We start from the raw sequence: 23,141 nt of genomic DNA, 5'->3' as shown, positions 1-23,141 counted from the left end.
CCCTAGACTCTGCCCAAGTCTTTGTAAATAGTCCCTTCTTCAAACACCCCTCAAAGACCCTCATCGGAGTCTCCTGCTGGGAGCCTGATCATATACTTAAGAAACCAGCGTACAGTCACCTCCCCTATTTCTGAATCTAGACCCCAAAGAAATTTTAAACCAACACCTTCTTTTCAGAGTCTTTCCATAAGAGGGAGGACAAGAGACACTTTGATGTCCCACATCAAAATGAGAAGCTGACACAAGAAGTAGACGAACACACTTAACTATCACGTCCCCACTTGAAATCCAGGTTTGTCAATGGGCAGCCCCCCAAAGAAAGCCCAGAGACCCAGGCCCATGCAGCAGCTCAGCACAGTCCTTGCGAGGACCCAGCAGGGGCCCCTCTGTTGAGGCCCCGGGAGAAGTGCACCCAGCACCCCAGAGGCCACGCTTACTTGCGCATCAGCTTCTTTACTTCACGATCTTCTTCCTCCTGGAGCTTCTGAATGAAGCTTTTAAGTACCGGCATCTCGAACTTTATATACTGGGCCACCTGGGGAGAAAGAAGCAAGTCTGGGTGAATGCCCTTCCCAGCATTACTCCAATTCCTTTCAGGGTTGTCCTCATACAAGGCACAAAGTCTTGGCACAAAGTCTTGGAAAATCTATTTTTTTCAGAAACCCAGGATTTCCTTAAAGGCAGGAGCCAAGCCTCATTCCTCACCAGGCTGGGAAGGAGTCTGCGACAATCACTTCACTTACATGACACCAGCTCAAAACTTTTCATTTTTCATGTCATGCATTCAATTCATGATGAGGTGACGCCAAACACAGAAAAGCACTTTCTCTTGATACAGCGATGCAGAGAAAGAACTGAACCCGTTATGTCTAATAAACCCCTTTGTTCTCCCCTAAGAGAATGGAAGAAATCAGGGTTCAGAATGATGATTTGGGTCTCAAGGTTCAAACAAGCATCCAAATAAGAACTTGCTTTGGAGAGGCTGTGGGTGGCTCTGGGGTGAGTTAAAGTTTAAAAACGGCGCCAGGCATCGTGGTCCATGCCTGTAATCCCAACACTTTGGGAGGCTGAGGCAGGCGGATCACTTGAGGTCAAGAGTTCAAGACCAGCTGGCCGACATGGTGAAACCCCATCTCTACTAAAAATACAAAAATTAGCCAGGCATGGTGATGCACACCTGTGGTCCCAGCTACTCAGGAGTCTGAGGCAGGAAAATTGCTTGAACCACGGAGGTGCCACTGCATTCAAGCCTGGGCAACAGAGCAAGACTCTGTCCCCCCCACAAAAAAAAAAAAGTTAAAAAATGGCTTCCCTTTCCCCACCAGAATCCCCACCCTGCTCTATCAACTCTTCTCCCTGGGAGAAGTGTATTTCTCCACAATTTTAATGTTGAGCTTGTCCATGTGACTGGCTTTGGCCAGTGGAATGTGTGTGGACATGACACACCAAATCTGAGTGCAGGCTTCAAATATGCTTACATGATTTGGCCTGGTTTCTCATGCTCCACCATCTGCCATGAGGAGCACAGCCATGAGCAGTAAGTACTGCCCCAACAGCCTGGGCCTCTGGGTGAGTCACACAATGCAGACTTGAACTCAGCCCACACTTAGAGTAGAGCCATTGCTACTAGACCATAGAATCACGGGGAAAAAGTAAATGTTTGCTGTTGTAAGCTACTAAGATTTGGAGATGTTTGTTACTGTAGCAAAAGCTGACTATTACATGGCTTACTTCTTGTATTATTTTTTTGTGACAGGGTCTTGCTGTATCTATCACCCAGGCTGAAGTGCAGTGGTGCCATCACAGGTCACTGCAGCCTAAACCTCTTGTGCTCAAGTGATCCTCCCACCTCAGCCTCCCAAGTAGTTGGGACCACATGCACACACCACCATGCCCAGTTACTTAAAACTTTTTTTTTTTTGTAGAGACAGAGTCTCACTTTGTTGCCTAGACTGGTCTCAAATCACTGGCCTCAAGCAATCCTCCTGCAGCGACCTCCCAAAGTGTTAGGATTACAGGAGTGAGCCACCGCAACCAGCCAACTGCTAACTTCCTAGCATTGCTAAAAGAGTGTTTGCAGACACTTCCCATCCCTCTGACAGTACCCTAGGAAGGCTCAAGCAATTTAGTCCTTCTATGGAAATCACTTTGTGCCTGGGCATTCCTCCAGCAACTCCCTCAGGGCATACCTTCAACCTGGCTTCAAGAGAACCTGGCACTGAAGAAGTAAAAGGGGGCATGGTCATTGGTCAAAAAAGTCATTCTATACCCCAGTTACAGGTGATCCAAGCAAATCCCCACCCTCCTGAGGACAGACCACCTGACCCAAAGGGAACTCACATCATAGGTGACTTCCTCCACCTGGTCCTTCTCCATTAGGAACACTTTGGAGACCTGCTCACATGGGCCCTGGAGGATTCGGGCAATCAGCGGGTAATCGGTGGCCTTCAGCTTCTGTTTCTCTGCAACCACACACAACCAGGAGCAGCCCTGAGTTTGGCCAGAGGCCTTTCTCACATTAAGTAGTGGTCAATGCAGGGGTCCAAATGGACTAGGCACCTTAGGAGATGCACCATATAAGTCAGGAGACTGATTTATAAATGAACTATTCCATCGGTATTGTGAAAAGCAACCTCCTCCCACTCCCCACCCCTCAACAGTACCACCATGCCTCCAACCCCTTGGAGGAACTGGGTTTATCTGTCTCTTGAGAAAATCTAGTTCCTGTTTTAATAGACAGGTTTAGAATTTGTTTACTGGCCATATAAGGCAATCCCTAGTGGACTCCCACAGCAAGCCCATCAGCCTTGAAGGCAAACAACATTTGGAAGTTTCCGAAACCCAAACAACAAGCAAAGGAGGCAGAGGTATTTTTTTAACTTGCTATTTTGAGTTAATTAGAAGTTTGAAAGTACACTGTGGTCTTCAGACTTACCACCACTCGTATGCACCACGTACAAGGCAAACTCCTCTGCTGAATTCTCAATCTGAAGCAGGAGCAAAAGATACTTGTTGAAAGTATCTATTTAAACATCCCAACTTCGAGGCTTTTCCTCTTCTTTAACAATGCAAAGCTAAGTCGATTTTAGGCTGTTTTGAGGGGAGAGCTATTTATCTACAGCTCTCGGAATTGATGAGAAGATCGAGAAGGTAGATGACTTTATCAATAATATAGTCATGTGCTTAACCACAAGGATGCATTCTGAGAAATGCATCACTAGGCAATTTCATTGTTGTGCAAACATCATAGAGTGTACTTACAGAAACCTAGATGGCATAGCCTACTACACACCTAGGCCATGTGGTATAGCTATTGCTCCTGGACTACAAACCTATACAGCATGTTCCTGTACTCAATGCTGTAGGCACTTGTAACACAGTGGTAAGCATTTGTGGATTTAAACATATCTAAACACAGAAAAGGTACCATAAAAATAGGATTATAATCTCGTGGGACCACTGTCTTATATGTGGTGTGTCATTGACCAAATTGGTCGTTCCACACAACTAGGATGGATAATAGCTATCATCTATCGCAATGTGCTAGGCATAGTTCTACAAATGTTAACGGTTTCATCCCATCTAATGTTCACGACAATACTGTAGCGAAGTCCCGTTATCTTCATTTTATGATGACGAAGCAGAGGCAGGGGCAGGTTAAGTAACTTGCCCAATTCATCCAACTAGCGTGTGCTCAATGGAGATTTGAACCCAGAGCCTGTGTTCTTAGGTTGTTAGGCTACACTGGCTTCCATTAAAAGTAAGAATACCTGGTCTGCAAAAGATCTCTGGTCTCCAAGAGATTGTGGAAAACACAGAGCAAAAGAACTTTAAAAGCACTCCTGCACTATAATTTGCACAAAGTGTCATATTTCAAAGTAGGTTTCCCAACTGTGTCCCAGAAGTCAATCTTCGCACTGAGCCCAAAACCAGTCAGCAGGCCCCAGGGTCCTTCTAAAGTAGACCATAAAGGATTTGAGGGTTGATGCTTCTCAAACTTCGGTAGGCATCCAAATCCCCTGCAGGCTTGTTAGACGATGTCCCTGGCCTACCCCTCAAAATTTCTGATTTAGTGGGTCTGGGGTGGGGCCTGAGAATCTGAATTTCTAATGAGCACCCAGGTGATGCTGATGCTGTGGACTTTGTCTTGGATCACGAGGATCTAAAGAACCCAAGCCCTCTGCTCAGCATCCTGCAAACCACACAACTTCCATAACTCCTTGCACAACCACTCTAGGGGCCTGAGGCACACCTGTGACCCCCATCTGTGGCCAGCCAGCAATGGGAACTTGCCTTAAATTTGTTGAGCAGCAGCTTCAGGACCTGTGGGGTGGTCATGGTGCTGTTGATGCGGACGTTGGTGACAGAGCCATAGGCTGGCGTGAACACAGACGTCTGTCAATAGAAGGATCCAGCTCAGGGTGGGAGTGGGAACGAGGACCCAGTGCTAAAATCCAGGTGCGGTACAGGGCACAGTGACAATGATACTCAAAATGTACTTCCTGAGAGACCCCAGCAGCCTGGCGAGCAGCAGGCTTTGTAGACAAAGCAACCCTCGGGGTTTGCAATAATTCAGTTCATGCTCCACCCTCAAAAAGACCCTTCCGCTGGGACTCCAGCACAAGGCTGTCTCTGACCGCTCTCCCACCGTGCGCTTGCTTCCTGGGGTAGGATTTGAACAAAGCGGGAAGAAAGGAGGGATCAGCAAGCTCGGGTGGGGTGGGCGGTGCACTGACACCCCAGGTCTGAGACCTGCAGCTCTGCTTCAGCTCCGGGAAAAGTCAGACCATACACCAGTTGGGGGCACAGTGTGCGGGAGAGGGTAACACGTGGATTTTCTTGGGAGAGACTGATGAGCTGTGTTTATGGGGTCTTCAAGGCTACAGCAGGGACTGCTTTGTACAGCTCCACTGAATTCACCCACCACCTTAAGGGGGACCCACAGAAGGACTTTGAGCCTTCTGACCTGGGGTCCCTCAGCCCTCAGGAAGCCAGCAGGGCTTGCAGCCCACCCACAACCCAAAGACTAAACAGCAGCAAACACTTGGCTTCCCAGGCACCACACCACCCACCATATGGCTATAGCCCTGAGGTGGCGTCTACCCAGGAAGAGGTCTTCCCCCCTCCCCATCCCCCGTCCACCTTACCTTATGGTTGTAGAAATGGCCGTTGATGGAGAAGCGGTGGCGTCTGATTCGCCGCTGGTCACTAGGCGTCCTCACATTGCCACGGCGACGCACCCCAACATCACTGCGTGTGCGCATCAGCTGTGGGGTGTCCTCCTGCAGGGGCTTCAGGCCCCTGGTGTCTGAGAGAGGAGAGGGAAATGAACTCTGTCTGGACCTGCGACATGGCACATGGTCCCCACTTTGTGCCCAGTGCTACAGCACCCACTGTCTCCAAAAATATATATTTTATACAAATAGTATTTTCTGTGGGGGGAAAAACATAATGCAGAATTTACAGAGAAGCTATACGGTGATAAGTTCAGAGCACAGACTTCCAAGCCAGACTCCCTGGGTTCAAGTCTCAGCTCCACGATTGCCATATATCAGTAACCTCTCTGTGCCTCGGTGTTTTTATATATAAAATAGGGATAATAGTAACACCCACCTCAGAGGGTTTAAATGAGTTAATATGCATAAAGCACTTAGAATAGTGCCTGGCACAGAATAAACGTGACATAAGGGCTAACAAGATACTGCAAACGAACTCTGACACATGCTACACACGGATGAATCTTGATGACATTACGCTAAGTGCAACAAGCCAATTACAAAACAGCAAATATGGAATGATTCCACGTATATGAGGTGCTTAGAGTGTACCTCATATAAGTGTATCTCATATAATTGAGGTACACTCTAAGTATATTCTAGGTACATTCAAAATTACAGAGAGAGCAGAATGGTGGTTGCCAGGGGCTAGAGAGAGAAGGATATAGGGAGTTATTGGAGTTTAATGGGTACAGAGTTTGTTTCACAAGATGGAAAGAGTTTTGGAGATGGATGATGGTGATGGTTGCGCAACATTATGAGTGTACTTAATACCACTGAACCGTACCACTTAAAATGGTTATGATGGTAAATCTTATGCTATGTATGTCTTACCACAATAAAAAAAATTAGAAAAAAGAATGCTTAATAGAACATATATCTAAAAATATATGGGGTTCCCATGGCATATTTCTATCCTTGTATGTGTATAAATATAAAATATTGACATTAATCACAAGTAGGTTAATTTGCTCTTATTAAAATATATTTAATCCATGTAATATAAAAAAGATTTTGCAAACTGACAATATCTATGAAAATTAAAAATGCACATGACCTTAGAAATTCCACTTGAAAGAATTCTACATGCTGACAAATGTGTGACATGAACACAAGTATAAGGCCACTGACTGCAAACTTATTTGTCATAGCAGAGGCTGAAAATGACTTAAATGTCTACCAATAGGGAGTGATCACATAAATTATCCTTTTTCCATACAATGAAATAATGCAGAGCTGTACAAGATCTATCACAGCGAAGTTCTTTACACAATTGGTCCATAGCTGGAAGCAAATTCCACCAGCATGAAACTGATAAAAACTGGGATCTGCACAATGCTTCCACTTGTATAACTAGGGGAAGAAAAGAAACTGCATCCGACCAGGCATGGTGGCTCATGCCTATAATCCCACACTTTGGGAGGCTGAGGCGGGCAGATCACTTGAGGCCAGGAGTTCAAGACCAGCCTGGTCAACACGGCAAAAACCCATCACCACTAAAAATGCAAAAATTAGCTGGGCACGGTGATGCATGTCTTTAATCCCAGCTACTCAGGAGGCTGAGGTGGGAGGATCACTTGAGCATCCCATGGAAGGCAGAGCCAAGATTGCAGCTACATGCACTGCAGTCCTCCTGGGTGAGTTCTCGAGGGAGAAGATGTTCTTTTCCAGCATCTGCAGCAACACAAGCATCCAATTCATCAAGCCCAGGATGGAGAATACCAAGGAGAGAAACCCATGTGCTGCCCGCACTGCTTCTAAGCATGTATGGGTTCTATAGCTTATTTGGAAAACTCTAATAATGGCCATTTGTTTTGCAGGGTAAGATTCCAGTTCAGACTCATTGCTGTTGAAGAAATAACTCATAATTGATTCTGGCATTTAAAAGGAATGGAAAGTAAGAGGTTGGCCACCACAAGGGCAGGGGCAGCTTTGGAAGGGGCACTGACAGTGTTCTCAGGGTTGCAAGGACGGAGTCCTCATCCAAGCTAAAGAAAGGGTTACAAGTAGGCAGTCCAAGCTGAGACCCTGGTTTGCCATCATAACCGGCAAATAACTTCTCAAAACCAAAAAGGACAAAGGGAGCAGCTCATAAAAACATCTAAAATCAACAGAGGATTTGGCTGTAAAGGAGAATCATATTTGACCAATTAGGACCAACCCCATGGTGAGAAGAGCATGGGCTCCCTGGGACCCAGTAGAGAGAAACCTCATGTTCTGGGGAGGATCGTTTTGAGGAAGGACAATTAAGATGGAAAATCTGAAAGAACTTCCTATTGTAATTTAACTCATATACTTCTGAGCCACAGAATGGGCCTGGTCAGAGCTTCTGGGGAATGGTGAACACTTGGGACCCAGAGCAGCCAGTCCCACTCCCTGATTTAAAGCCCTCATTCTTGCTGAAACAGGAACTGGTCTCAGCATCCTTTTTTTCTTTTTCCTTTTTTTTTTTTTTTGGTGGGGCAGGGGGACGGAGTCTTGCTCTGTCACCCAGGCCGGAGTGCAGTGGTGCGATCTTGGCTCACAGCAATCTCTGCCTCCCAGGTTCAAGTGATTGTCCTGCCTCAGCCTCCTAAGTAGCTGAGATTATAGCCGGTTGCCACTGTGCCTGGCTTTTTTTTTTTTTTTTTTTTTTTGGTAGAGACAGGGTTTCACCATGTTGCCCACGCTGGTCTTGAATTCCTGAGCTCGTGATCTGCCCGCCTCAGCCTCCCAAAGTGCTGGGATTATAGGCGTTAGCCACTGTGCCCAGCCTCAGGATCCTTCTTAAGACAGTAGTCTAGGCATTCACTATATTATAGCTGACATCTAAAAGACATCATTTACCATTCCTGAAAATTCTACCAAAGTATTTTGCAGGTTTCAAGAGTCAACCAAGACCAGCTTGAGGCCACAGAGAAGGGAGAAGAAGCAGGCAGAGTGAAGGACCCCTTAGCAGCCCAAACCAAAGGCCACAGGGTCAAACGAAATCTTAAAAATCATCTCACTTAGGGAATAGAATAGTGTGGGGGTCAGGGTCAGGCTGTGAAATGGGCTTGGCCATTGGAAATCAAATACAGAGATAATATAGTATAGTATAACAAATACAGTACAGTGTAACAAATACAGCTGGGCATGGTGGCTCACACCTGTAATCCCAGCACTTTGGGAGGTCAAGGTGGGAGGACTGCCTGAGGCCAGAAGTTTGAGACCAACCTGGGCAACATAGTGAGACACCATTTCTACAAAAAATACGAAAATTATCCAGGTAGGGCCAGGAACGGTGGCTCACGCCTGTGGTCCCAGAACTTTGGGAGGTCAAGGAGGGTGGATAACTTGAGATCACGAGTTCAAGACCAGCCTGGCCAACATGATGAAACCCCCTCTCTACCAAAAAATACAAAAAATGACTGGGTTTGGTGGTGGGCACCTGTAATCCCAGCTACTCAGGGGGCTGAGGCACAAATCACTTGAACCCGAGAGGCAGAGGTTGTAGTGAGCTGAGATCGCACCACTGCACTCCAGCCTGGGCAACAGAAAAAAAAAAAAGGTGATGGGGGGTGCACCTGTAGTCCCAGCTGCTGGGGAGCCTGAGGTGGGAGGATCACTTGAGCCTAGGAGGTTGAGGCTGCAGTGAGCTGTGATTAAGCCACTGTACTCCAGCCTGGGAAACACAGCGAGACCTTGTCTCAAACAAAACAAAACAAAAATGCGGTGATAATGCTGAAAAGCAGAGCATGAAACCAGCAAAGTTAGATGAAACCAAAGAACGTTAACCAGACATCCTAGCGCCTATGGGGTAGGCAACAATTTTCCTCCTTAAATCCCCTTGGAAAGAAACCAGACCGGCCCCAGGGTTTGGCCACATACTAGGTTTCTCTCAATAGTAGAGAAACATAGATTTGGATGTGGAGTTTAGCAAAATGTTCAATGTGACCAACAGAGAGGGCTTGGTTCTCATTTAAACCAGAAAAAAAAAGGTCACTGTGGTTTTGGCTGAGAGGCGAGCACACTCCACCCAGGCTGGGGCCGAAGGCAGTCAGCATCAGCAGGTTTCAGGATGGAGCCAGGCTAGTCACTTGATCCTAAAACTCAAGTCGCAGAAAGACAATGAAGAAGGCACGCCTTGCTAGAGGCATCTGGCGGTGCATTCCGCGGCTTATTCAGCCATGGAGGATAAGGAGGGATGGACTAGGTCTTCCCAGCCCTTCCGGTGGGGACTTGGACTACCCACCATCACACCACACCCTGGCTCCCCGAGTGGTCTGCAGAGAGCAGACCCCTGGCTGATCTCGCTTAGCTGACTCTGACAGAGCCTGACATTCCTTTTCCTCTTCCAGGTTCCCCCAAGATTCAGAGAGCTTTGGTCAGAAGGTTCAAGTCGTAAATGCCTTGGAGCGGGGCCATTCTATGAGGAGTGGTCCTAGTCGGGAGGATGCTGGGGCATGGGGCGCTATGTTAGAAATCTGCAGACTGGGCCTCACTAGCCACTAGCAACTCCACTCAGAGACTCCTGAGTTCTCCCTGAGGGAGGACTCTGTGACTCAGCAGCTCTCCTCCTATGACTCAGCAGCTCCCTCCTGTGACCTCATCGGTGATTGCAGTGACAGGAAGGGGGTCCAATCACAACCATGCCTGCCCCTTGTTCCTCATTCCAAGGCCAAGGCAGGTGGGCAGTAGAGGTGGCAGGAGGAAGAGCCAGGGTCAGGGCTGGCTGGAAGAAGGCAGCATTTATCTGCTTGAGAACACACAGAACCCCCAGGCATCCCGGTCATCTCCCCGCACCATCTCTCCTCACTCACCCCTGAGCCCCCAGGTTACAGCCGGAGTGCCAGGAGGAGGAGGACGGAGGGGGCCGAATGCGCTCATTGTCATCCTGCATCTGCAGGCGAATGGGCCGGCGCAGGCCCCAGGAGATGTTCAGGAGTCCCTCCACGATGAACTCATCTTCTTCCTGCCCACAAAGCAATCAGAGTGGTGAGCCTGGAAAAGCCCCCACAGACGCCAAGACCATGCTGAGGTACAAATGACACATTCTTCATATGTCCTAGCTGGGTGCCCCAGATTCTATTCACAGGATAGGGGTAGCTGCCATGTTCACACCCCAGCTCTGAGATACTTTCTAAGGTAAACTACCCTAGATCCTGAAGCGGACCTCACAGGTCAGCACAAAAGTTGCTGTGAAATTCAAATATATAGGTGCAAATTATAAAAGCATTGTTTTTCTTTTTATCCTAACGACTTTTAAAGAAAGCAGAATACATCTCCTAAAATAAGTGGAGATTAGCCTTGCTAACAGAAGCAAGAACTGGAGTTAGCTACGTCCCATCCCCTACTATGGAAAATGGTGTCTCTGTAGCTATAACATATGTTTAGCAACCCAACCTGGTGGTTGAAGGAAATTTAAAGCAACATTTGCCGAAGTTTATTCTACAGAACACCACCTCCTCTAGCAGATGAACTGTTGTCTTTAAAAGGGTGTCAAGTGATCATGAGCTGGGAGAGGCTGTGCTAATCAGATTTCCAAACAGCAGAACGTCCCAGGTTCTGTAATCAACTAACGGGCTAAATGACAACTCTGCAACAGGTGAATAAATCTTGCAGGAGTCCCCAGTTTATTCTCAAAGGTTGCTGACTAATTAGACGTTAAATGTAAAACCATTCTAAAGGCATTTATATGTTCTATCCCAAAGACTTGGGACTCGCTTATGACTATGAAATCCTTTAATCATGGAGCACTTTTAATCATTTATTCGATAGGACATAACCCAGGAAAGTTATTTAAGAACTAAAATCTTGCATGGCCCAGTTGCTAATGAGTAAAAGCTTGAAGGGCAATCCCGAAAAGAATCAGTTCTCCTCCCTCCAGTCTCAGAAGAACCTTTTTGAAGCCATGTTTTATGGGCTGATCAAGTGGTAGATCTGGGTCATGAGCCACATCTTCAGGACAAGCCCCATAGGTGAAAATGACATCAGCCCAATGAGGCCCAACATCATCCTCAAAGAGGGAGGAAGGAATAAAAGAGGGAAGGAGAGAAATGAAACAATTTTAGGGCACTTAGGAGTCCCAGGGAGGAAGGCTTTATGTAAACACTGGCAATTTACATGGCCTTCCCCTGGTCAAGGTGGGCATCATTACTTTACACAGCTATAGGTCAAAATTTAACCCAAAACAGGATTTTATCTAAGTGGGGTGGTTTGAGGGACAGAATAGGCCACTACATCCCACATACTGTCCCCAAGCAACCTGCCCTAGCAGCTGAAATTCCACCATCTGTTATCTGTTTCTATGGATTAAATCTCCACAGCCTGATAACCTGAAAATGTGTTTCAAAGGGCATTACACATATGGACCTTTTTATCAGTCACGAGTGCTTGGGTATAAAGTACCCTACCAGACTCCTTTATAACTCATCATCTATCTGATAACAGGCTTTAGAGAAACGGATACAGGATGAGGAAGCTCGGTTTCGGGATGGGAACCAGATGAATAACAAAAGCAAACTAGGATGACCAGGTCTGGGGATGGGCCAAGTGCTACCATCGAGAGCTTATGTGCTTTGCCCAGGTCACTGCAGCGACAGGACTTGGGCCCAAATGTTTAAACACAGAGGACTGGGTGGGGTTCCCAAATTACCTAATGAGAGGACGTCTGCTTGGGAGCCACCTGGAAAGGTCATTTCATGAAAGCTCCCTCTGGAGAATCTCCCCCATGAGACTGCGCTAGCCCAGCCACACTTCTACAGGAATGTCTCTGGAACACATCTCTGAAACATTCACCCTTTTTACAACAAAACTGGGCCTGGAGTCTTCTTCCAAAGAACCCCAAGGACCCTCACTAGCATCCTAAACGAGAAGCAGGAGAGGCAGGGATCTCTCAGAACCTCAGGGACCTTCAGATCCAGGACACATGGGGACAAGGTCTGGACTAGCCAATCAGGGCCTTCCCTGGAGACTCCTCACCTCCCGGTGCCGGAGCTGTAAATTCTGGCCTTCATAGTACAAGTTGTAGGTCTTCAGATGCAAGAGAAGTTCATTTCTTAGGGGGAAAATATAAGAGGTAAAACATGATCAGCTGAAGCCACTTATAATGCAGTTGTTCCCTCTTTCTCTCACCTCTCACCTGGCCTTCAGTCACCACACTTTGGTGTTTGTCCACATGTACGTACACACACGTGCACATGCGCACAGAGTTCTGCTGCCACCACCCCATAACCATGTTCCCCCAGGATCAAAGTCAAGAGTGAGCACCACCCCAGAACAATGCTGAATGTAAAGAGCAATTCCAGGACACCAAGGCAGGCCTCGTCTGCTGACAATACTCCCAAACTCAAGCCGAATGAGCAGATGTTAATAAGCCATGGATTCACTGAGGCAAGCACTTCAGAGCCCACAGACAGCCATTCTCCTGCCTGGCTGTGGCCTCTTCTCCCTCAAGCACGCTGTGTGTGAGAAAAGGACAATAATGACAGGCCTTCGTAAGACTCGGAAGCTGGCCAGGCGCGGTGGGCTCACGCCTGTAATTCCAGCACTTTGAGAGGCCAAGACCAGCAGATCACTTGAGGTCAGGAGTTCGAGACCAGCCTGGCCAACATGGTGCAAACTCATCTCTAATAAAAATACAAAAAATCAGCCAGGCATGGTGGTGCATGCCTGTAATCCCAGCTACTCAGGAGGCTGAGGCAGGAGAATCACCTGAACCTCGGAGGCAGAGGTTGCTGTGAGCTGAGATCATGCCACTGCACTCCAGCCTGGGCGACAGAGTGAAACTCTGTCTCAGAAAAAAAATAAAAGACTCAGAAGTTTCCAGGCTGTTCAGAAGCAAAATGGGACAGGTTTGAGCCACACTAACTTATGCTTCATAGACATGACCTTATCATGTGTTTAAAAACTTGTGGCCAGGAGCAGTGGCTCACGCCTGTAATCCCAGCACTTTGGGAGGCTGAGATGGGCTGACTGCCTGAGGTCAGGAATTCGAGACCAGTCTGGCCAACATGGTGAAACCCTGTTTCTACTAAAAATACAAAAAAAGAAGAAAAATTAGCCAGGCATGGTGGCGTGCACCTGTAATCCCAGCTACTCGGGAGGCTGAGGCAGGGGAATTGCTTGAACAAGGGAGGTAGAGGTTGCAGTGAACCGAGATCGTGCACACTGCACTCTAGCCTGGGCAACAGAGTGAGACTCCATCTCAAAAAAAAAAAAAATTGCAAACCCCCATCAGCGTCAGAATGGGTGAATAAAAGGAAGCAATAGCTACACAATGGAAAACTCTCAGCGAAGAGAATGTGAATGAACTACACGCATGTGTGTAACTCATGGGAATTACAGGATCTGTGCTTTTCTTGTGTCTAGCTTCTTTCACAAAAAAGCACAGATCATATTCCATTGATATAAAGTTCAAAATGGAGTGTTAGAATTCAGGATAGTGGTTCACCTTGGGGAGTAGTGACAAGAAGTGGGCATGAGGTGGCTTCTGGGCCCTGGCAATAATTTTTCAGTTCATAAAAATTTAAAAAATAAAAAATAAAAATCCTTAGACACTCCCGCTCTGAAGCCCAGTAATGGACCTCCTTAGCCATCAAGTTTTCCAAGTGGCTGCCCTGAGAGTACACAGCTCTACTGCACGTGGCCAGAGAGGAGATTTCACCCACTTTGTGATCAGGGAAATCCCTCATCAACCCTGAGAATGCACGAGTCAAGTTCCATCTGAAAGTGCGTGTTTTGCACTCCACGTGGGATGAGAGTGGAGAGAGGTGGAGTGGGCCACTGCGTGCTTTTGTCTAGTCTCAAGTAAGGGGTGACAGAGTTCAGTCTCTCTGAACCCAACCATTCAGTGGAGAGATTTTGGACCATGCCAGGAGTTAAAACCCACTGGAAATGCCAAGAAACTCCTGACAAGTTAAACCTAGATAAATGAACGTGGTTCTATGCAAGCTGAAATGAATTCGTGGAAAATGTGATTCCAAATAACCTAAGACGAAAGGCTGTTTGGTACTTTTGAACACACAGATCTGAACCGGGATAGAAAATCACTGGTTGGTAGAAGTCCCTGGGGAAATCTGTCCATAAAGAGGTAAGAATGGTCAGATGTTACAAAACATGTGTCAAGTGTGTCTAAGGGCTTCAAACAATTTGATCTCAGATAAATTAAATATTTCATTAAGAGAGAGAAATTCTAGCTGGGCATGGTGGCTCACGCCTGTAATCCCAGCACTTTGGGAGGCTGAGGCGGGTGGATCACTTGAGGTCAGGAGTTCAAGACCAGCCCGGCCAACATGGTGAAACCCCGTCTCTACTAAAAATTAAAAAATTAGCTGGGTGTGGCGGCGCATGCCTGTAATCCCAGCTACTCAGGAGGCTGAGGCAGGAGAATCACTTGAACTCAGGAGGCAGAGGTTGCCGTGAACTGAGATGACGCCACTGCACTCCAGCCTAGGTGAGGAGGGAGATCCCTTCTAAAAAAAAAAAAAAAAAAAAAGATAAAGAAATCCCTATGCTGGACATGAAAATACGTCTTCGAACTTCCAATTCAAGGGTCTATTTTGGCTCAAGCCCAGTCACATTAGCAAAAAGCCTGAGCTCCAGAGACTTCAGTGCATAGAAAGCAATTAAATTGTCCCCTTCTATTCAGAGGGCACCTGTGCCAAATTCAGCAAGAACCAGAGAAGCCCAGGGACACATTACCCCAGCCAGGACTCCCCAGGAACACCACAGACAGGATGGGGAGCAGTGTCTGAGTCCGTTCTGGCTGCCGGACCATAGACTGGGTGGCTTCTAAACAACAGAAATTCATTTCTTACAGCTCTGGTGGCCAGGAAGTCCAAGGTTAAGGTAGAGTCAGTGTCTGGTGACAGCCCTATCCTCACAGACAGTGCCTTCTCACAGCGTCCTCACACCGTGGAGGAAAAACAAGCTCCCTTGGCCTTCTATAAGGGTACTTAGATCTAATCACATCCCAGAGGCTCCACCTCTTATACCAGCACCTTGGGGTGAAGTTTCCACATAGGAATTTGGGGGAGACACAAACATTCAGAAGATAGCAAACTGCCACCAGCCAACTGCTCCTCCTGGAAGCCTTCCAAGACACATCTTTTGAGCCCTCAAAGGTACTGCGTCTTGACATCCCCTTTACTTCACCTCCAGGCCAGGCTCTGGGGGCATGTTTTTATCTATAGCAGCCGCTCTGATGCTCTCACAAGTCCAAGTTCAGCCGCTTGACTCCTTCCCACACACAGGAGCCCCGCCAGTCTGATACACAGGGGAGTCCCCTGTGCCAGCGGCTGCGGTCCACCCACAACATCCCAGCGTGGGACTGGTCACTGGGGACAAAACTCGCTAGCAAAACGTCTTACTTGGAAATGTATTTATCTTGTCCACACGGGACTAGGGACGTTTGGTGACTGTAGTCCATTCTTCCTTTCTCTTTTCATCGGAAGGAGAGGCCTATATTTGGAAGGAGAAGACAGGTTAAAATCAGGATGTGTCCTTGGGAACTCAGCAGAACCTGGGGTGGGGAGTGGGCACAAAATTGGACGCCATGGCTCTCCATTCCTTCCCACCCAGATCCACAGCTAACACTGACCCAAGGCTGTGAGAGGCAACACTGCTGGCTGCTGCCTTGGCTTACCACAGCCCCTGAGAATAAACATCCAAAGGAAAGACGACAACCCCTGGACAATCCAAGCACGAATGCCCCAGCCACAGAGCACACTGACACCCACGTTGGCTCCAAGGATGACTGATGAGTCCTCCTCTCTGAAGAGACCATCACAACACAGAATAGAGAGTTATCTCAGGGACAGCCCGATTCTACTGAGGTCTACTGAGGATGGGTAAACCACCTAAAAATGCCCAAATATAGCCGAGTGTGAGAAATCACAGTATGTGTCTACAGACACCACTAAAATATGACAATGTGAAAGACAATTTAATTATAACTATACATTACAAAAACACAGGTAACAAAACTATGGGTCCAATTTTGTTTAAAATCTATGTAAGTATAAAATATGCATATACATACACACATTTACATGTATAAATATTTATTCAGATAGGTATATATATATATGTCAGGATTTCTCCACCTTGGCACTATTACCATTTGTTTTGTTTTGTTTTGTTTTTTGACAAGGAGTCTTGCTCTCTTCGCCCAGGCTGGAGTGCAGTAGTGTGATCTCAGCTCAGTGCAACCTCCATCTCCCAGGTTCTGCTGCCTCAGCCTCCCAAGTAGCTGGGACTACGGGTGCCCACCATCACACTTGGCTAATTTTTTGTATTTTTAGTAGAGAGAGGGGTTTCACCATGTTGGCCAGGCTGGTCTCAAACTCCTGACCTCAGGTGATCCACCTGCCATGGCCTCCCAAAGTGCTGGGATTACAGGCATGAGCCACCACACCCAGCAGCACTATTACCATTATTTCTATTTGTAGAGATGGGATGTCACTTTGTCACCTGGGCTGGGAGTGCAGTGGCATGATCATAGCTCACTGCAGCCTCAAATTCCTGGGCTCCATCGATCCCCCTGTCTCAGCCTCCCGAGTAGCTGGGACTACAGGTGTGCCCCACCGCCCCTGGCCTGGGACTGTTCTTTGGCGTGGGACTGTCCTGTGCATCGCAGATGTTTAGCAGCATCTCTGGCTTCTACTCACTAGATGCCCAGCAGCACTACCCCAGTGATGACGACCAAAACTATTGCCAGATACTACTAAGTGCCCTCAGGGGCAAAATCACATTACTCACAACAGCCCAAAGGTGGAAGCCACCCAAGTGTCCACTGATGGATGAGCAGATAAGCAAAATGGGATATATGCATCCAGTGGATCATTATTCAGCCTTAAAAAGGAAGGAAATGCTGGCACATGCTAGAACATGGGTGAACCTTGAAGACATTATAACAGGCCACACCCAAAAAGAAAAATACTGTATGATTCCACTTTTATGAGGTACCTAGAGTAGACAAAATCAGAGACTGATTTTATAGAATAGTGATGCTTCAAAACATAGAACGGTGGTTGCCAGGGGCTGGGAGGAAGGGGAAATGGAGAGTTTCTTAATGGGAACAGAGTGTGCAAGAGGAAGAGAGCTCTGGAGATAGATGGCGGTGATGGTTCTACAACATGTGAAGGTACTTAATGCCACTGAACTGGACACTTTAAAATGGTTAAGATGGTAAACTTTATGTGTATTTTACCACTATATACATATATATGTGTGTGTGTGTACATATATATATACATATTTATTTATTTATTTATTTATTTTTGAGACAGAGACTCACTCTGTCACCCAGGCTGGAGTGCAGTGGCATAATCTCAGCTCACTGCATCCTCGACCTCCCCAGGCTCGAGTGATCCTCCCACCTCAGCCTCCCAAGTAGCTGGGACTAAAGGCATGTGCCACGATGCCCAACTAGTTTCTTGAATTTTAGTAGAGACGGGGTATTGCCATGTTGCCCAGGCTGGTCTTGAACTCCTGGACTCAAACAACCTGCTCACCTCGGCCTCCCAAAGTGCTAGGATTACAGGTGTGAGCCACTGCACCCACTCCACAATATATGTTTTAAGTGGAAGAGGGAGGCATGGGAACCAGTATTACAGTGACACCATGTGAGAAGGATTCAACCTTCTGGAAGAAGGATCCATGACCCAAGGGACACAGACAGCCTCTAGAAGCCGGAAAAGCAAGAAAATGGACTTGTCCTAGAGTCTCCAGAAAAGAACACATCCCTGTTGATACCTTGATGTTAGCCCAGTGAGATTCATGTCAGACTTTTGAACTACAGAACTGTGAGATAATCAGTTAGTGTTGGCCAAGCGTGGTGGCTCCTGCCTATGACTGCAATACTTCATGAAGCCAAGGCAGGAGGAGTTCGAGACCAACCTGGGCAACGGCAGGAGACCCCATCTTTACAAAAAAAAATTTTTAATTAGCTGGATGTGGTGGCACACACCTGTAGTCCTATAGCTACTTGGGAGTCTAAGGTAGGAGGATTGCTTCAGCCCAGGAGCTCAGGGCTGCAGTGAGCTATGATCACACCACTGTACTCCAGCCTGGGCAACAGAGTAAGACCTTGTCTCTTAAAAAAAAAATAATAATAATAAAATAAGGCCAGGCGCAGTGGCTTACACCTGTAATCTCAGCACTTCAGGAAGCCAAGGAGGAAGGATCGCTTGAGTCCAGGAGTTCAAGACCAGCCTGGGCAACATGGTTAGCCAGATGTGGTAGCGTGCACCTCTGGTCCCAGCTACTAGGGAGGCTGAGGCAGGAGGATAAACTGAGCCCAGGAGGTCAAGGCTGCAGTGAGCCACAATCACGCCACTGCACTCTAGCCTGGTCAACAGAGTAAGCCCATCTCAAAATTAATTAATTAAATAATAAAATAAAATAAAAATGAATTAGTGTTCTTTTAAGCCACTAAGTTTTGGTAAATTGTTACTGCAAGTTACCATGGGCTGATTCCATTCAGAAAACTTAGACCTGGCTGGGCGCAATGGCTCACACCTGTAATCCCAGCACTTTGGGAGGCCGAGGAGGGCAGATCATGAGGTCAGGAGATCGAGACCATCCTGGCTAACATGGTAAAACCCCGACTCTACTAAAAATACAAAAAATTAGCCGGGTGTGGTGGTAGGCGCCTGTAGTCCCAGCTACCCAGGAGGTTGAGGCAGGAGAATGGCGTAAACCCGGGAGGCAGAGCTTGCAGTGAGCCGAGATCATGCCACTGCACTCCAGCCTGGGCGACAGAGCAAGACTCCATCTCAAAAAAAAAGAAAACTCGGACCCTACCAGTGTACCCAAAAGTGGTACCCTGAGAACACAATTGGTCTCTCTAAATTTTAAATTTTATGTTTTTTTTTTTTACTTTTCCAAAAAAGAAGAAGAATCTGATCATGAAAACCAGAGTGCACATGTAATGCAGAAAAAGGAAAGTCAAGCTAGTGAGAAAGACTTTTTTTTCTTTTTTTTTTTAGACGGAGTCTAGCTCTGTCACCCAGGCTGGAGTGCAGTGGCACGATCTCAGCTCACTGCAAACTCTGCCTCCCAGGTTCTAGCGATTCTCCTGCCTCAGCCTCCCAAGTGGCTGGGATTACAGGTACGTGACACCAAGCTCAGCTAATTTTTTGTATTTTTGGTGGAGATGGGGTTTCACCATGTTGGCAAGGCTGGTCTCGAACTCCTAACCTCAAGTGATCTGCCCGCCTCAGCCTCCCAAAGTGCTGAGATTACAGGCGTGAGCCACCACACCAGCCAAAGCTTTTCTTTTTTAAGTGACAATTACCCATAACTAGTCAGTGCCCCTTTTTGTAAAAAGGTGCCGCTTCTATACATGTGTAAATTTATACATTCAACAAGCATTTATTGTGTGTCTACAACGTGCCAAGCGTCGTGCTCGCGACGGTGGCTCAGCAGCCAAGGAAACCTGTAATCCCAGCACTGGTACATGGTGCAGGAGGAGCGGGATGTGTGGGGGCAGAGGGCTCTGTCAAGGGAGGGTGAGTGCTATGGTAGCAAACAGGAAGGACACCTACGGATAAGGGTGGTATCCTGGGGGACTCTCTGGAGGAAGAGACCTCTAAACTGAGACCTCAGTGTCGGCAAAGATGAGAGGCAAGTGGGTCCAGGCAGAAAGAGCAGGCAACTCGGAACTGTGCGAGATGGGGTGGCACGAGCAGAACCCCAACCTGGAGAGGAGTCTGGACTTCATCTGGTGGGCAATGCTGGGCCGTGTGTATGTGGAGGATGAAGAATGGCCCCCAGAGACACCTGGGTCCCAACCTGGAGCCTGTAAATATTACCTTATATGGTAACAGGGACTCTGCAGATGTGATTAAATGAAGGATCTTGAAATGAAGAGACTATCCTGGATTATCGGGGGGGCCTTAAATGTAACCACCAGTGTCCTTATAAGAGGGAGGCTCTGCCCCAGCAGAGAGAAGGCGACATGACAACTGCAGCGGAGGGAGAAATCTGAAGACACTGCACTGTGGACAAAGACGGAGAAAGGGGCCATGAACCTTGAAGGCAGCTCACAAGCCGGGAAAGGCAAGGACACGGATTTGCCCCAGAGCCCCTGGTGCGAGTAAAGCCCTACCACCGGCTCAGTTTTGGCCCAGAGAAACTGACTTCAAACTTCTGGACTCCAGAATATGAGTATTACATTTCTGTTGTTTCAAACCACCAAGACCGTAGTCATTTTTCTCGGCAGCAAGAGGAAAACCAGGGGAATTCCGAGGGCAGGGATGCGATCTGATGCGCATTTTAGAAAGGTCACCCACCCAGCGCCTTGCTTTGTGGAGAAATAATCCGGGAGAAGAGCGGCCAGGGGACCAGTTGCCAGGCTGGAGCCCGAGTTGGAAAGACAGACTCTAGAGAGTTCGAAGAGGAAGAGGAAAGTCGTGATGTGGAAAGCACACCCTCTTGTGCTGCCGGTGTGCCGGGTGTGCTGCAGGATGAAACGTGGGGTGACAGGCAGAGTCCTGGTGATACACGGGCTGCTGGCGAGGACGCAATGTAGGCAGAGGTGCCACCTTCACAGTCGCTGATGTGAGGACCGAGACTGAGTTTCAGGCAGGCCCATGGAAACTTCCAGTGCAGATAACCAGAAGTACAGCAGGCCTGGGACACCAGAGAGCAATTCCTGGCACGTGAGGTCAAGGGAGAGGATGAAGTCATCAAGAAAGAACAGAAGGGGCGAAGCGGGCAGGGCTGAGGGCAGGGTTCTGATTAACCCAGTGGATCAGCATGGCCAGAGGAAGGAGTCCCTGGAGAAAGAGGGAAAACAGGATACATGGTACCAAGGAAGCCCAGGAAACCAAGGAAGCCTAGGGGCCTTGAGAAGGAGGCCAAGGTCAGCAGAGCCAGGAGCTGGTGGTTGGAGTCCAAGGAAGGGGAATCCTGAGTAGCCTCTGTTAAACCACACAAAGGTCATGGGGGATCTCAGCCAGGCTGATGGCACAGCCTGGTTGGAGTGGAAATCAGGTGAGCAGCGCCTGCTGTCAGCAGCCCTTCTCACTCTCAACACTGGAGTCTTTCTTCAGCCAGAGGAAATGTTATTCTATCTTTCTTTGATTATTTCCCCTCTTCCTCCCACTCTTGGTTCTTTTTTGAGACAGTGTCTGGTTCTGTCAGCCAGGCTGGGGTACAGTGGAGCCATCATAGCTCACTGCAGCCTCAAACTCCTGGCCTCAAGCGATCCTCCCACCTCAGCCTCCTGAAGGGACTGCAGGCATGAGCCACCACACCCAGATAATTTTTTCTTAATTTTTCTTTTATAGAGATAGGGTCTTGTTATGTTAACCAAGCTGGTCTTGAACTCCTGGCCACAAGTGATTCTCCCACCTCAGCCTCCCAAAGTGCTGGGATTACAGTGAACCACTACACCCGGTCCATTCTTGGTTCTTCTGCGATCTCTTCTCTAGCACTATGCATCCATCCATGCCAGCAGCTACCCTCTATCTCCTTATTTTTCTCAGAATTCTCCAGCTAATCTAATTCGCCAACTGAATTTTCTCCAGGACTCTTTCTTTCTTTGCCTCCAACATAACCTATCATTTGGTCATTTAGTTCTGCATCTATCCTGCTCTTAAGACAATTATTTTTGATACCATGTCTTCTTAAATCCACTGAGAATACCAGTTAGAGAATTTGATTCTTAAACCTATTTGGTTGTGCAGAAAAAAATACAGCAACAAAACAATAAACATAGAGAAATAGACCCAAATATATCTGGGAACATGGATTGTAAGTAGCAGTTCTAAATAGCAGGGGAAAGGTAGCTTAATTTTTAAAAATATCACTAGAGAATTGGCTGGCCTTTGGAAGGGGGAAGACAGGGAAACGAAATCACTACCTTACTCCTTCCACCAAAAGAAATAATTGAATAAAAAAATTAAGCACTAAAAACTAAAATGCTGAAGACATTGATACCAATCTGTGAAAATTTTCGACTTCTGTTTAGAAAAAAGAGTACGCTATACAAAGACAAAAAGGCAAATTAAAAACTGGGGGAAAATATTTACAAAACATATGGTAAAGGGCTAATGTCCTTAATACATAAAGGGCTTTAATAAATCAGTAAGAAAAAGGTCCTATGCTCATGTATAAAATGGGAAAAGGACATGCACAATAGTTCATGGAAAACTCAATACAAGTAATTAATAAATCCGTGAAACGGTGTTCAACTTCCCTCATGTCCCTCCTTTTTACTTACCAGATTGGTACAAATCAGTCTGATGGCCCCAACTGTGGGAATTTTCTAGGGCTCAGCCACTCTCTACCTGTTGGGTGATCTCACGAAAGCCACAGCTATAACTCCGACCTATGGGCTCATGTTGCCCCATCTTTGTCTATGGCCTGACTTCTCCCCACCTTTTTTCTTACTTTTACATTTCTTGGGAAAAGAGTGTTAAGAAAATATTTACGTAGGCTACCCCATAGTTGAACTGAAATTATAGGTAGGTGACTCTAGGACCCAGTTCCTCTTTTGCCCACCTTAGGGCATCTGCAGCTTTCTTCACAAACTTTCCAACCACCCTCACAAAGCACTGGCTCCCTGCAGCCAGCTAAAGAAACTAAGCTACATTCACATCCACCTTAGGGCAAACAGCAGCAGCAGCACTAACAGAGGACCGGAAATTCACAGTTAATTCTGATATTCCTTAAACAGAGCATTGTTCTCACACAAGGAAGGTCAGAGGAAGAAGCTTGGTGGAACAGGAATGTGGACTCAATTGGATTCAACTGGACACTTCCTCTGAGGGTGTCTGCCAGTATCTGTGGCCTTGGAGACAGGGATTCGTTCAGCTGACTGGTTGCAACGCTTCTGCCTCCCCTGTTATTATCCAGAATTTATGGTGCTCTCCTGGGCTCCAAAACGCCTTGTAA

At 47.2% G+C, this 23,141-nt stretch overlaps 1 protein-coding gene across 1 annotated transcript in view; it reads right to left on the bottom strand.

Annotated features, from left to right (window-relative positions):
• Window positions 1-23,141, bottom strand: part of RASSF2 (Ras association domain family member 2) — a 44,328-nt gene that overhangs the window by 5,724 nt on the left and 15,463 nt on the right. The window contains exons 2-11 of the mRNA XM_031656023.1: window positions 15,608-15,698; window positions 12,219-12,294; window positions 10,058-10,209; window positions 6,894-6,950; window positions 5,465-5,471; window positions 5,148-5,381; window positions 4,294-4,395; window positions 2,936-2,987; window positions 2,341-2,462; window positions 438-535 (exon numbers count right to left, since the gene is read on the bottom strand). Of these exons, the coding sequence (XP_031511883.1) occupies window positions 438-535; window positions 2,341-2,462; window positions 2,936-2,987; window positions 4,294-4,395; window positions 5,148-5,381; window positions 5,465-5,471; window positions 6,894-6,950; window positions 10,058-10,209; window positions 12,219-12,294; window positions 15,608-15,666 (959 nt within the window). The 5' untranslated portion in view covers window positions 15,667-15,698. The remainder of the gene's footprint in view (window positions 1-437; window positions 536-2,340; window positions 2,463-2,935; window positions 2,988-4,293; window positions 4,396-5,147; window positions 5,382-5,464; window positions 5,472-6,893; window positions 6,951-10,057; window positions 10,210-12,218; window positions 12,295-15,607; window positions 15,699-23,141) is intronic.

Source organism: Papio anubis, chromosome 16 (genome assembly GCF_008728515.1).
Source record: "Papio anubis isolate 15944 chromosome 16, Panubis1.0, whole genome shotgun sequence".
Taxonomy (NCBI): Eukaryota; Metazoa; Chordata; class Mammalia; order Primates; family Cercopithecidae; genus Papio; species Papio anubis.
The sequence above is the reverse complement of the archived record's forward strand: the minus strand, read 5'-3'. Positions and strand labels throughout refer to the sequence as shown.